Below are 14,803 nucleotides of genomic sequence, written 5' to 3' on the forward strand. Positions count from 1 at the left end.
GTGAATGGGGTTGAAATGACTGGTAAAAGTCAAGCGGAGGCTGTTGCCTTTTTACGTAAAATTGCGACTGGAAATAAAGTGAATCTTGTAGTATCTCGACAGGAAGCTGTGGATGAGATGTTTCAAGTGCCCAGAGAACTGGTAAATCCATTTATCTTTATTTATCACTGTCTTTATACAGGTCTTGTAGAATTTTTATATTATCCACTAGCCATAGGATCAGTGATTAAAATTTTTTACTAGCCACGATTAAATATTCACTAGCCGTACTTTACTTTAAGTTAATACAATTTTACTAAATAATAGTAATAATCAGAAATGTCAACTAAAGCGGGAGATAGAGCTTAAAAACACTTAACATTGAGGATTGGAGTTGGGGCAAGATATTCCTATTTACAAAATAGACTTAACTGCAACATTTGACAACTTGTTTTTTACTAGCTGTTGGGCATGGCAATAGCAGTTATTTACTAGCCCAACATTGAATATCACTAACCATGGGAGTGGGGCTACCATAATTTAGAAGCCCTGCTTTATAAATGTTTTAGAGATAGTTATTTGTGTGTTTTCCTTCTAGGAATTGTTTACATTTTTTTTATAAGTAGGATATTATTTAAAATTAAATACAGTTTCAAAAAAGACTTTGGATGTTAGTGAATTCTGTAAATGCTTGATCACTGTGTCTTGAATGTAAAAGATATCTCTCTTTGTTACAGTGTCTTGAATGTAAAAAATATCTCTCTCTCTGTTACAGTGTCTTGAATGTAAAAGATATCTCTCTTTCTGTTACACAGTGTCTTGAATGTAAAAGATATCTTTCTCTCTTACACAAAGTCTTGAATGTAAAAGATATCTATCTCTCTGTTACACAGTGTCTTGAATGTAAAATATATCTATCTCTCTGTTACACAGTGTCTTGAATGTAAAAGATATCTATCTCTCTGTTACACAATGTCTTGAGTGTAAGATTCCTTTTAGTGAATGTGATGTCAATGGTGTGGAGTCCAGGCTTGTTTCTTGATGGTAGATTAGATCTTGCTGGCCTGCTGTTAGTACTGGTGGTAGTACTGCAACTTGGCTCCTTTTACTCAGTGTTTTATTTGTCATAGACCAAATTACCAAATTGAATAAATTTGTAAAAAATAAACAAATGAAGAATTAGCATGTTTAATGATCCATTATTTTATTACCCGGTAAATTTTTGTTTTGGTTCACCAAGCTCAAACAAAAGTTATAATTTGAATAAAAACATTTTCCAAATTTCCAATATCATTCTTGTCCAGCTTAAATCCCTATTAATGATTTTTGTGGATTAGTATGCTTTTAATTGCAAAGAACTGCTGACTGAATGGAGAGATTGAGTTGTCAAACTCTTCGTATACATGTCTCAACACGTACTGGTACACGTCCTGAAATGTACATTTTTGCATTAAGATGCATCATGTATTTGTGTGCATGTTATTACATTGTTGTTACTACTAACAGAAGACATGATAGCCTTACAGTTTAGGCTGTTAATAACCAAATTATGTACTTACTTGTGTACTTTTAAAATATGTATTTAAAACCTAAAAGTAAACTACTTACATATGCATTTGTATTCCAAAGTTGAAACTCTACAAGTATGGTAGTATGTGCAACGCTAGGTACTTCTTCATAGAGCCTATATTTCTATGATGTCATCCACTGATTCATAGGAAATTCACATAGATGCCCAAGTACATACACAAGTTCAATATCGCAACCTCTCTAGCCTCTATTAGCTTAATCTGAAACTATTTTTATGACAATTTAGTAAATGTACTCTCACATAAACTTAGTGATATTTTTATATTTGTGGCGTTGCATGAAAATGAAAGATCTAAATGCCAAACAACGATGTTATAGTGTGCGTTGTAGAAATGCTCGTCTGTTTGCTATTGAGAGTGATTCCAGAAATGATCAACTATGGGAAAGTGAATACATTTTTTATATAATTTGTTGTGGTGTCTAATGTGAGTGTGGTTCAGTTTGAAAAATATATTGAGTGAAACCTCTCAAAACTGGACCCTCTCTAAACTGGAATTCCCTCAAAACCAGATTTCTTTTGCGAACCCCTTTTAAATATCTGTACAGAACCTCTCTAAACAGGATACCTCTTAAAACCAGGCATTTTACTTGGTCTCGAGGGTGTCTGGTTTAGAGGAGTTTTATTGTACATGCATTTTGGATGGGAAGGAAGGAAGGAAATGTACTGTTATATGGCGTCGGACATATGGTTAAGGACCACACAGATGTTGAGAGAGGAAACCCGCTGTGGCCACCTTATGAGCTACTCTTTTTGATTAGTAGCAAGGGATCTTTTACATGCACCATCCCACAGACAGGATAACACATACCACGGCCTTTGATATACCAGTCGTGGTGCACTGGCTGGAGCAAGAAATAGCCCAATGGACACACCGATGGGGATCATCCCAGACCGACCGTGCATCGAGCGAGTGCTTTACCACTGGGCTATGTCTTACCCTCTCCTCGTTAGAATGGGAGAACACTACAAGATCTGTTTAATGCATGGTGGATATTGTATTCAAATATATATTTGAGGGTGGTTGCAAATTATTTAATCTTTATTTTATTGTGATGAGCATTCTAAAACATCCCATCATGCGATCATTTCGGGAATGCTTCTGAGCTTGTTATTTTTTAGTTTTTAAAATTGTTTATAAATGATAATTTCTGTTAATGGAACAGTTCAAAATAACATGGCTACCATAACTAATATCCAAAACATGTTTAAACTATGATTTAAAACAGAAAGAAAATATGAAGTACAGCTTGCCAGATTTGAAATTAATTAATTTTTATACTTAGTGTTTTGACACACGTTATATTTTTTATTATTTTGTTTAAGTGACCATGTTTCAAAAGTCATTTTATGTTGCATGTGTATTATTAACAAACCTTTTGATTATTTTAACTATCTAACTTATTAAACCTCAGAAACCTTTTTTTTAATTTGCTGTCAACTCCGATTCCATTTGACTTTATGACTGAGATAGCTAAGTTTGCAGTTTTATGTTGTATTCTTTGCCTGTTTTTAGTAGCGTCCTATTTATGCTTCTTACACAAGCTAAAAGTTAGTGAAACTCGTGATTTTAGATCTCAGAGCTGGAATGTTATGGGAAAATTCTAAATATTTTCTAAGAAAGTATTTAAATTTTATGAAAAAGAATAATGATAATACTTTTAAAGAACAAAAACAAAAATACCCCACTAAAAAAAAACCAATGCAGGGCTGTACCCTATCACAATCCTGGGGTGGGGGTGGGGTGGGGGTGGTGGCACTACTTTTTTAAAAACAAATGAAACACTATACAAATTAAACCCTGAGATGTGTATGCTATTTTCTGGAGTAAAATAGGTGAGATTCTCAGGGGGTACGGCCCTGAAATGTTGCTGAGTATTTTTTAGATAGTTTGTGATATTTTCAAGAAACCCCCCCCCACAAAAAGACTTTTTATAATATTGTATGTTTAAAAAATATTCAGTACAGAAAAGCCTTCCACCACAAACAGGTGGCATTGATTGATATTCTTTACCACACTGAATTTCTTAACCCTGACATTGGCTTTGATTTGAAGTTCAAATAGGCCTATTGGGTTTTATTTTCATTTCATTTCAACTTATCTTCATGCTTATATCCAATATTCAAGCACGCTGTCCTGTGCACACACTCCGCTATCTGGAATGTTTGTCCAGAACATTGGGTTAGTTCTTAGTTGTTAGTGGTTGGTGAGAGAGAAAAGGGTGATGCGGTCTTACACCTACCTATTGATTCATTAAAAATCTCTCTGGGTGGGAGCTGGTACCAGGCTATGAACCATATACCTACCAGCCTTATGTCCGATGACTTAACCACGACATCACTGAGGCTGGTTGGTTTTATTTTTTACCATCCAAAAAAAAGTATCTTAGGGTAGTTGTGTGGATCACTGGAGGCTGTAGTTCCCTCAGTTACCCAGTACATTCATGATCTGGAGAAACACCATGGTGATAGTGTCCTGGAAAAGTTTCATAAATTAAAAAAAAAATCAAGAAATTTTATTGATTCAATAGTTTTTACTTGTGTTTTTAGTCTTGTTGTTGTTGTTGTTGTTGTTGTGCTTGCTCAGTAGCTGCTCTCTGTGTTTGCATGTACTATGTTGTGGACTCCCACCTCTACAATTCAGACTGCTGGTGATGTTGGTGATGTCACTGATGGCACTGATGTAACGTTGCAGCCACCCGATAAGGTTGGTGAGGATGTCACGCTGACATCTGCACGCAACAAGGAAGTGATAACTCTGGAGATCCCACTCAATGACTCTGGGTCAGCCGGGCTGGGCGTCAGTGTCAAGGGTAAGACAACCACGGCCAAGGAAGGATCCAGAGATCTCGGGATATTCATCAAGTCTGTCATGACTGGAGGGGCTGCATCAAAGGTGAGTTCTTATCATTATCATTCTGCATAGATTTGCTGCCACATAGGTTACTGCTACTAGTAAACCAGAACATTCTGCTTTATTGGTAGGAGTAGCCTTTATTGCCATTATTTATTACTGTTATTGTCATCATCCTCATCCTCATCCTCATCATACTCAACATCCTCCTCCTCATTATCATCATACTCAACATCCTCATCCTCATCATTATCATCATGCTCAACATCCTTCTCATCATTCTCATCATACTCAACATCCTTCTCATCATTATCATCATACTCAACATCCTTCTCATCATTATCATCATACTCAACATCCTCCTCTTCATTATCATCATACTCAACATCCTCCTCATCATTATCATCATGCTCAACATCCTTCTCATCATTATCATCATACTCAACATCCTTCTCATCATTATCATCATGCTCAACATCCTTCTCATCATTATCATCATACTCAACATCCTCCTCCTCATTATCATCATACTCAACATCCTCCTCATCATTATCATCATACTCAACATCCTCCTCATCATTATCATCATACTCGACATCCTCATCATTATCATCATACTTAACATCATCCTCATCATTATCATCATACTCAACATCCTCCTCATCATTATCATCATACTCAACATCCTCCTCATCATTATCATCATACTCGACATCCTCATCATTATCATCATACTTAACATCATCCTCATCATTATCATCATACTCAACATCCTCCTCATCATTATCATCATACTCAACATCCTCCTCATCATTATCATCATACTCGACATCCTCATCATTATCATCATACTTAACATCATCCTCATCATTATCATCATACTCAACATCCTCCTCATCATTATCATCATACTCAACATCCTCCTCATCATTATCATCATACTCGACATCCTCATCATTATCATCATACTTAACATCATCCTCATCATTATCATCATACTCAACATCCTCCTCATCATTATCATCATACTCAACATCCTCCTCATCATTATCATCATACTCGACATCCTCATCATTATCATCATACTTAACATCATCCTCATCATTATCATCATACTCAACATCCTCCTCATCATTATCATCATACTCAACATCCTCCTCATCATTATCATCATACTCGACATCCTCATCATTATCATCATACTCAACATCCTCCTCATCATTATCATCATACTCGACATCATCCTCATTATCATCATACTCAACATCCTCATCATCATACTCAACATCATCCTCATCATCATACTCAACATCCTCAACATCATCATCATCATACTCAACATCATCATCCTCATTATCATCATACTCGACATCCTCATTCTCATCATTATACTCAACATCCTCATCCTCATTATCATCATACTCAACATCATCATCCTCAACATCCTCATCCTCAACATCATCGTCATCATCCTTCTCATCCTCAGCATCATCATCTTCAACATCATCATCATCTTCACTGTCATTTTCATCATAATCATAGTTGAAAAACTAAGATTTGTCGAATTCTTGTCTTTTAAACTAAATTAAAATAATATATCTTAAATAACATTATTTATTTTTCAAACTGTTCTTACAATATACTTTTTTGTAACTCACAGGATGGTAGACTCTTGGTCAATGACCAGCTGCTTGAGGTGAACGGCACGGTGTTGTCGAACCTCTCCAACATGGACGCGATGAATGCACTGCGCCAGGCCATGCAGACGGACGGGCCGGTCCCGGGGTACATCATCATCACTGTGGCCAGGAAGATTGGAGCGCCATCACCATTCCACTTCAGTGAGAGTTCCTCGGACAACATGGACACCAGCCAGCCGGAAACCATCGGCCACGGTTTGCACATCTACAGTGAAAAGACACACACCAACAACAATACGGCCAGTGATACTGTTAAGGTTCCCAAGCCCAAGGAGAGAAAGATGGTTGATGTTACCCACAATCCACCAGTGGTAAAACCTCACAATAAAATGTTGGATCGGCTGCTGGCCGCCGATGTGAAAGGATTACGTAACGAGTCATACACTCGTGCTCTCCGAGACAATTTTCAGACCAATCCCGACAACTCTGTGGCTAATTTCGGTGTGCAGGGGTCGACAGTGGCGCCTTCAGAAAAACGGGATGTTGTTATTGTAGAAGATGATATGTATGCCATTCCTAGGGTATGTATAGCAGGGAGGGGTGAGGGGAAGGTAGTTTATTATAGAAGATGATATGTATGCCATTCCTAGGGTATGTATAGCAGGGAGGGGTGAGGGGAAGGTAGTTTATTATAGAAGATGATATGTATGCCATTCCTAGGGTATGTATAGCAGGGAGGGGTGAGGGGAAGGTAGTTTATTATAGAAGATGATATGTATGCCATTCCTAGGGTATGTATAGCAGGGAGGGGTGAGGGGAAGGTAGTTTATTATAGAAGATGATATGTATGCCATTCCTAGGGTATGTATAGCAGGGAGGGGTGAGGGGAAGGTAGTTTATTATAGAAGATATATGTATGCTATTCCTAGGGTATGTATAGCAGGGAGGGGTGAGGGGAAGGTAGTTTATTATAGAAGATGATATGTATGCCATTCCTAGGATATATATATCGGGGAGTGAGGAGGGGGTGAGGGGAATGTTGTTATTGTAGAAGATGATATGTATGCCATTCCTAGGGTATGTATATATGTATAGGGTATGTATATCGGGGAATGAGAAGGGAATGTACACACTGAGGTTACGTTATTGTAGAAGATGTTATGTACGTCATTCCTAGTATATGTATATCAGGGAGGGGGTGAGAGGAATGTTGTTATTGTACAAGATGATATATATGCCATTCCTAGGGTATGTATATCGGGGAGTGAGAGGAGAGGGAATGTGTTATTGGAAAATGTTGGGTATGTATATCGGGGAGTGAGAGGGGGTGAGGGGAATGTTGTTATTGTAGAAAATGATTTGTATGCCATTCCTAGGGTATGTATATCGGGGAGTGAGAGGGAACTCTCTACTCTTTTCTACGGTGAGGGGAATGTTGTTATTGTAGAAGATGATTTGTATGCCATTCCTAGGGTATGTATATCGGGGAGTGAGAGGGGGTGAGGGGAATGTTGTTATTGTAGAAAATGATTTGTATGCCATTCCTAGGGTATGTATATCGGGGAGTGAGAGGGGGTGAGGGGAATGTTGTTATTGTAGAAAATGATTTGTATGCCATTCCTAGGGTATGTATATCGGGGAGTGAGAGGGGGTGAGGGGAATGTTGTTATTGTAGAAAATGATTTGTATGCCATTCCTAGGGTATGTATATCGGGGAGTGAGAGGGGGTGAGGGGAATGTTGTTATTGTAGAAAATGATTTGTATGCCATTCCTAGGGTATGTATATCGGGGAGTGAGAGGGGGTGAGGGGAATGTTGTTATTGTAGAAAATGATTTGTATGCCATTCCTAGGGTATGTATATCGGGGAATGAGAAGGGAATGTACACACTGAGGTTACGTTATTGTAGAAGATGTTATGTACGTCATTCCTAGGATATGTATATCAGGGATGTTGTCATTGTAGAAACCATTTTCTCTCATCCTCGGGTATATAGGACAGAGCTACCCCATGAAAGAAACCTATGTAAGAAATTTCTATCTTACATGGGATATCATGCGTTTGCGTTTAACATGACGTCGTTGGTAATATATGACATCATATTAATGTGAGATGGTGACGTGAGGTCATTAGACACAGTTTTAAATTAATATTTTGTTGTTAAAACCTTGATTTTAAAAGATATCTAGTGGTGAAAATTTTGACCATGGGACTTGGCAAGCCTCGTCCCAGGTTGAAATTTTCACCACCTCGGGTGTACTTTTTCTATCCCACATGACCACATATGATGGAGTCTTATATTCTGTAATCAGAATCATATCTCTGCCTAAGATATAAGCCATGCCAGCATTGATGCATATCTGGAATTTAAACTCTTAAAAGATGACACAAAATTAATCGTAAAAAATATAGCTCTGATTTTTATACGGATTGTATTATAGTCCGTCTGTCTATCCATACTTTTTGTTTCTGGAACATCAAACATTGCATGCAAGTACAACTTAGGATGGTGGTGTGTTTTGTACCATAACTACAAATGTATGTCACTGCAAGCTACTTTGACGGGCATATCACCTCACCAGTATATTGTTATGTATCTACTGTTTCAGAAAAGAGTCCAGCCGACCCGACCTCACTCTACACTGGGAATTCCCATCCGGCGGTCGCCCCCCGATTCACACAGTTCAAGTTTCGATGAGTTCCCCACTCACGGTTCACACAGTGACCACAGCAGTGACCACCAAGAAACAGAATTGTGTGTACTCGGTTTTACTTCATTTATAATAGTTTTATTGACATGCTATGACAAGACACAGAATTGTGTATACTTGGTTTTACTTCATTTATAATAGTATTATTGACAAGACACGGAATTATGTGTACTCGGTTTTACTGCATTTATAATAGTTTTATTGACATGCTATGATAAGACATGTAATTGTGTGTACTCGGTTTTACTTCATTTATAATAGTTTTATTGACATGCTATAACAAGACACAGAATTGTGGGTACATGTACTTGGTTTTACTTCAGTGATAATAGTTTTATTGACATGCTATGACAAGACACGGAATTGTGTGTATTCAGTTTTACTTCCTTTATAATACTTTTATTGAAATGCTATGACAAAACACGGAATTGTGTGTAATCGGTTTTACTTCAGTCATAGTTTTACTGACATGCTATGAAAGGTGATTGACTTCAGCATTTGATGTTCTGGGCCTCATTTCACGAAGCGATCTTAGTGCTAAGATCACTTAAAGTGCATAAGGTAGATATGCACAAGTTTAAGGTGATCTTAGTGCTAAGATTGCTTCATGGAATGGGGCCCAGGGGCCTAATTAACTAAGTGTTTGCAACCTTGTAAGCTCGCAGTGAAATGCAAAAAGACAATGTTGCCTAAGAGAGCTCTGTGTGCAAAAATTGTTTCATGGAACATTAAGGTACACACATTTACAAATAACACAGAAACATATTTTTGTCTCTAAAATAATCAGCATATTTCTCACAACATTTGTATAAACATTACTGGCTGTACTGTACATGTTCCAAACCACTGAACATGTGAGTTTGTTATTGTTGAATTAATCCATACCCATAACTCTTTTTATCAGAAGCCCAACTGGTGACTTTACCTTTGATCGTGAAGGATTTGGGCGCCAGAGTATGTCTGAAAAAAGGAAAGGTCACCTTGATCCTAGGCAGTGTGAATTTTATCAGCGAGCCAAGGAAAAGAATAAAGAAATTAAAGCAGGTGAGCTGATGAACTGTGAAACAGAAAACATTGCTTTTCCATTTTAGACATGTGCATGTATAACATTATGCTCACGTGTAGATAAATTATTATATGTATAAATGCTGCATATGAAGAGTTTAGGTGCAAAATGCGATATATCCATTTTTCATTTTCAGTAAAAGTGAATTTTTTAATTGGCATAATGGCATTTCGATAAAAAAAGAAAGAAGGGATTTACCCAATACAATTTCATAAGGATCAATCACGTTTTGCAGCAAATCAGCGGGCCTACGATTAGCCCTTACTGACATACAATAATGGCTTTAACTAAAAACTAGAAAGAAAATGGTTTATATCGCATTTTGCGCCTGAACTCTTCATATATTCCATTAGCATTATTAATATATCAGTATTTATTTGCATGTTTCTGTTTTTCTGTTGACCTATTTGTCATAAAAGATCTATATTTATTATATAACATACTACATGTATCTACATATTTATTAAGGGAACATTTAGTTTTTTAAATTTTGTTTAGCAACCGTAGCCTGTTTAAAAATCATTAACAAGTAACATTTAGTCTTTTCGAATTGTGTAGTAATTTCTGAAACTTGCATAGCAAATCGAGATGCAATAAAGAACAAAATGTTGTCTGCTGTTTTTTTATTAAACCAATTATATAATCAAACATATTACAGAGGGCTCTTATATATTGCACACATGTACATGTTATGTCACTTTACACGGTTTTGTTATTGTTATATTGTTTTATTGTGTTGTTATGTTACATCACACACTGATTTGGTTAGCTACTTCTGTCATATTAGGAAACCCTGTGTTGCTTGAATGTTTTCTATTATTGGGCTTAGTGGGGAGATGGGGATGTATCTTTTTGCAAAAAGTGGCATTTCAGTAGCAAACATTTTTCTTCTTTTTTTAAAAATCAAAAGTACCAAGTGTGATAGTATTTTTTAAAACTATCTTTTTCCCCATGGGGAGTGATTAATATATACCCATGATACCTGACTTATAGTAATGATGTTAAACTGGTACCAAGTTGAGAGGTTGTTTTTTTGCATGTGGTTCTTCATGAGGAAATGTGTGTATTTGATTTATTCAATGTTTTTTTGCTCTAAGGCGTTTGCCGTGTCATTTCAGGTCCTTACTTTCACTCTCGCAGGGCCCGTTCATTTCACCTAGCAGGTACCACTGAAATGCCCTTATTGGTGTTGTCATGCCAACCATGAACATTTGTGTCTGAATGTGCTTGCTGTTTGTCGTGGTTTATTACTCTGTGTGGAGTAGATTTTGTTACTGTAGTTTTAAAAACCAAACTTTGATGGTGTTTCTCATGGGTTAGTAGTTTCTATCGTATAGAATCCATTGCAAACAAACCTTTTCCCTCTACCTCTTTGTTTTCCTGTTGTATTGTGGAATAACCCAGTAGATTCTAGTACAAATGTAAAACTTCACCTCATTGAAGACTTATTTTGCTATTGTACAAAAAATAATTGAATTCCTTAAAGGCATCACAGTGTTAGATTTATGATGTGTTGGAATACTGTCTTTAAAGGCTCATTATTTTCAAACATTGAGTTATTCCATGGGTTTTATGACTGATGTGCACCACTTCCATGACAGCTTTGTTCAAACATTGAGTCGATTGTTTAAAATTATTGGAAACTTTCATGAAACAATTTTGATACTTTCATGAATCTATTGAGTATTTGGTACGACAGTTAATTTTCTTAAAATATGACAAAATCAGCTATCAGCAGTACCGTAGAAACCAGGGTCTTTGCCTGTCCCCGAACTCGAGAATAAAAATGCATGGTCTTTTTTGTTAAACTCTTATGTAAATAAAGGTAAAAATATAGGCTTGTGACCCCCCACTGGAGGTTGTGCCCCCACTCCAGATATCATTCCTGTGGCCTGATCAGTAACATACACTGAAATCTAATTTGAAATGAATGTCTAGGATGTCACAAGCAAAATACTGTAAACTGCATGCTAAACACTGGTCCATCAAATATTAAACTAATGGTATTCAAAAAAAATTCGCATCTATTTTGAAGCCCCTACCCTGTTTCAGATAATAATGTTGGTTTTGTGGCAGATGTAGAATGTATTAGTGAGATGTTTTCTTGAGGTGTTTCCTAGAACTGTTGGATACCGTAGTTGAGCATGATTGGTGTTGTCTGTGTGTAATTCTGTAGTTGTCAGATTCAAATATCTCATGATCTGTTGGTGTTTGTGTATGCAATCTATTGCACATTTTTAACTGATACATTTTGACTGTTGTTCTGTTGCTGTTTGTTTTCATTGTTTAATTAAATAATAAATAAATAGATGATTAAGCATAACCTGTGTCTGGTATGTAAGAATTATATTTAACCCAAAATGACAGTGAGTTTTTTTGTTATTTTCAATTTATTATTTTCAAATGATCTAAGCCATTTCAGCTATATGTTTTTTTTTTTTTGTGTGTTCTTTTTAAACAGTGAATAGTTGCATTCTGTATTTGTAAATATATCATGTTATGATTTCTTTTTCAGCCTTCATTGTTACATTGTGCTCAGTTGTTTGGTCAAATGCCTTTTAAATAATCAGCTATTGTCATGAATTTTTATAATCTGTAGACTTCATATTAAAGTGACAGACCCAAGTTTTTAAACTCCACAAAATATTTTTCAATATTAGAGCAGTTTATGATAATTAAAATCAGATTTAGATTTTATTGTTTAGATTATTCATTTCCATACATCTGAAGTGTTTCTAATACCACAAAATACATTTCTCATATTTAAAAAAAAACATGTACCTCTGAGAAGTAACAGTTATGGAGAAGTAATAGTCTACGTTTTAATAATATTTCTTCCTTTCAACAAAAGAGATTTCTATTGTAACTTTATCCAAATGGGTTACAGGTTTGTAGATAACCAAACTTAGTCTATGTTTATGATTTGAACCTGGGGTCTGCAACTTTAAGCTGTGTCTGTGAGTTTTCTCAAATATTTCTTGAACTGTGGCTCATGATTTTCATTGCCGATACTTTAAAAACAAATTTCCATTAACAATTAATTTTGACAGTTTGGTGTAATATCCCATCAGTCTAGTTGTGTCAACAGTATGATGAAGGACCACTGTCAGTAAAAGTCTGGTGTTGAGTTAGGGCTGTTCCAGAATTGACTTCATGGTTGGGGGCATGGGAGGCAATTAAACAAGAAACATAACCACCACCTGCGAAATAAAATTATATTTAAAACATATACACATGGGGAAAAAAGATGTGACAGACCCACAAATCCTAAACATTGCTAGCTGCGCTACTCGCCAAATTTACCACTTGCAATTTTTTTTAAAACAACTGGAAAAGTTTAATTTAATTTGGTGAAATAATTTCATCTGGTCATAAATCATAAATGATTAATATATTGTTTGAAAATAACTGAGTTTCTGCAATGTGTGAAGTTTAATAGATAATTTGGCGAACTTATCTACTCCTCAAAGCTAGCTCTGATAATATAACAGTTACCGACACAATGCATCCAGCTCCCCCATCTGTGAATTGCAATCACTTATGGACCAGCCCTTACATCTGAAGAGTCCACGAGAAAAACAATCAAAGTCGCATTTTACAGTTCCGAGAAATACACGTATTTGATTATAAAGGTTCACTCTGCCCAAATGTGTCCATATTCACTGCAGATAAACAGCATACTTGATGAACATGATATAATGTTCGTATTGATTTTATATAACACAAAATAATTATGGTATTTATTTAAAATTTGGTCTTGGGGACATTGATAATTTTTTCTTTAAAGTGAATATGTTTTTCAAGAATGGAGGCTAGGAGAATGTATTATTTATTGGCAGAACAATTTAACAATTTAACACGTTTCACAAACACAAAATGAAACCATACAGTCCATAGATTAGGACAGTGAAAAGAATCTCCCATTTTATCAAAATGTGACGTGGATGTTTTTTTCTGTGTACTCTTCATCTTTAGTGACTGTGTCTGATAGCATGTTGCATGTTTTCTGTAGGCCTGGCCGTCTCCAGGGAGTTGCATGATGAACCGAACCGTCTGGTACAGAGTAGCTTTGTCGAGTCATTGTCAGGAACCGGACAGTCTAACCTGCATGACCTTCAAAGTATGTTTCCAGTCCAACATTAACAAAATAATATTTATTTCTTTTACTGTTATCATTGTAACAAGACCTTCAAAGTATGTGTCTAATCCCACGTTAACAAACATAATATTCATTTATTTTATTGTTATCACTGTAACTAGACCTTCCTTTACAAAACAAGACAAGAAATGTTGTTTGTCGTTACTTTCCCAAGTTTTAGTATTGGGTCTGGTGGTAAGCAATATTCAGTGACCTTAGTTGCTGAGGTACGTACATCAACTGTTTCATATAAAATGCATTTGCCCATTTCATGTAAGGGTCTCCTTTTTGTCACATTGAGAACACACTGCTGGTCCAACCGGAAGGGACTGTAGGTTTACTCTCTTTCCTTCTGTCAGTCAGTCTGTTGGTTTGTCTGTCCCAGATGTAGTTTTCTGGATGTTGAGATACTGAGCTGACATTTTGTGTATAGCTTTATGATGTACTGTTACAGATCAAGTTTGACTTTGATGATGATTTACCTATTTCTGACAGAGATATGGCCCTTGAACTTAGGAGATATGCAAAATTGTTTTCCGGAATTTATTTTGGCAATGCCTCAAAATACTGAGGTGAAATGTTGTGTATAGCTTTATCATGTTCTGTTACAGATCAAGTTTGACTTTCATGGTGATTTACCCATTTTACACAGAGTTGTGGTCCTTGACCTTAGGCAATATAAAAATTTATATTTCCAGACTTTGTTTTTGCAATGCCCAAAGATACTGAGATAGAATTTTGTATGTAACATGATTTATCTATTTTTCACAGAGTTATGGCCCTTGAACTTAGGAGATAAGAAAATATGTTGTGCCCGGTAAGGGACA

The 14,803-nt window shown here is 36.1% G+C and overlaps 1 protein-coding gene across 1 annotated transcript in view; it reads left to right on the forward strand.

Moving 5' to 3' along the window:
* The window catches only part of LOC121381637 (partitioning defective 3 homolog), a 70,351-nt gene that overhangs the window by 40,367 nt on the left and 15,181 nt on the right, over nucleotides 1-14,803 (forward strand). The window contains exons 11-16 of the mRNA XM_041510972.1: nucleotides 1-141; nucleotides 4,212-4,463; nucleotides 6,082-6,642; nucleotides 8,671-8,816; nucleotides 9,677-9,816; nucleotides 13,851-13,958. Coding sequence (XP_041366906.1) covers nucleotides 1-141; nucleotides 4,212-4,463; nucleotides 6,082-6,642; nucleotides 8,671-8,816; nucleotides 9,677-9,816; nucleotides 13,851-13,958 — 1,348 coding nt within the window. The remainder of the gene's footprint in view (nucleotides 142-4,211; nucleotides 4,464-6,081; nucleotides 6,643-8,670; nucleotides 8,817-9,676; nucleotides 9,817-13,850; nucleotides 13,959-14,803) is intronic.

The sequence above is a fragment of the Gigantopelta aegis genome, chromosome 9, assembly GCF_016097555.1.
Source record: "Gigantopelta aegis isolate Gae_Host chromosome 9, Gae_host_genome, whole genome shotgun sequence".
NCBI classification, from domain to species: Eukaryota; Metazoa; Mollusca; class Gastropoda; order Neomphalida; family Peltospiridae; genus Gigantopelta; species Gigantopelta aegis.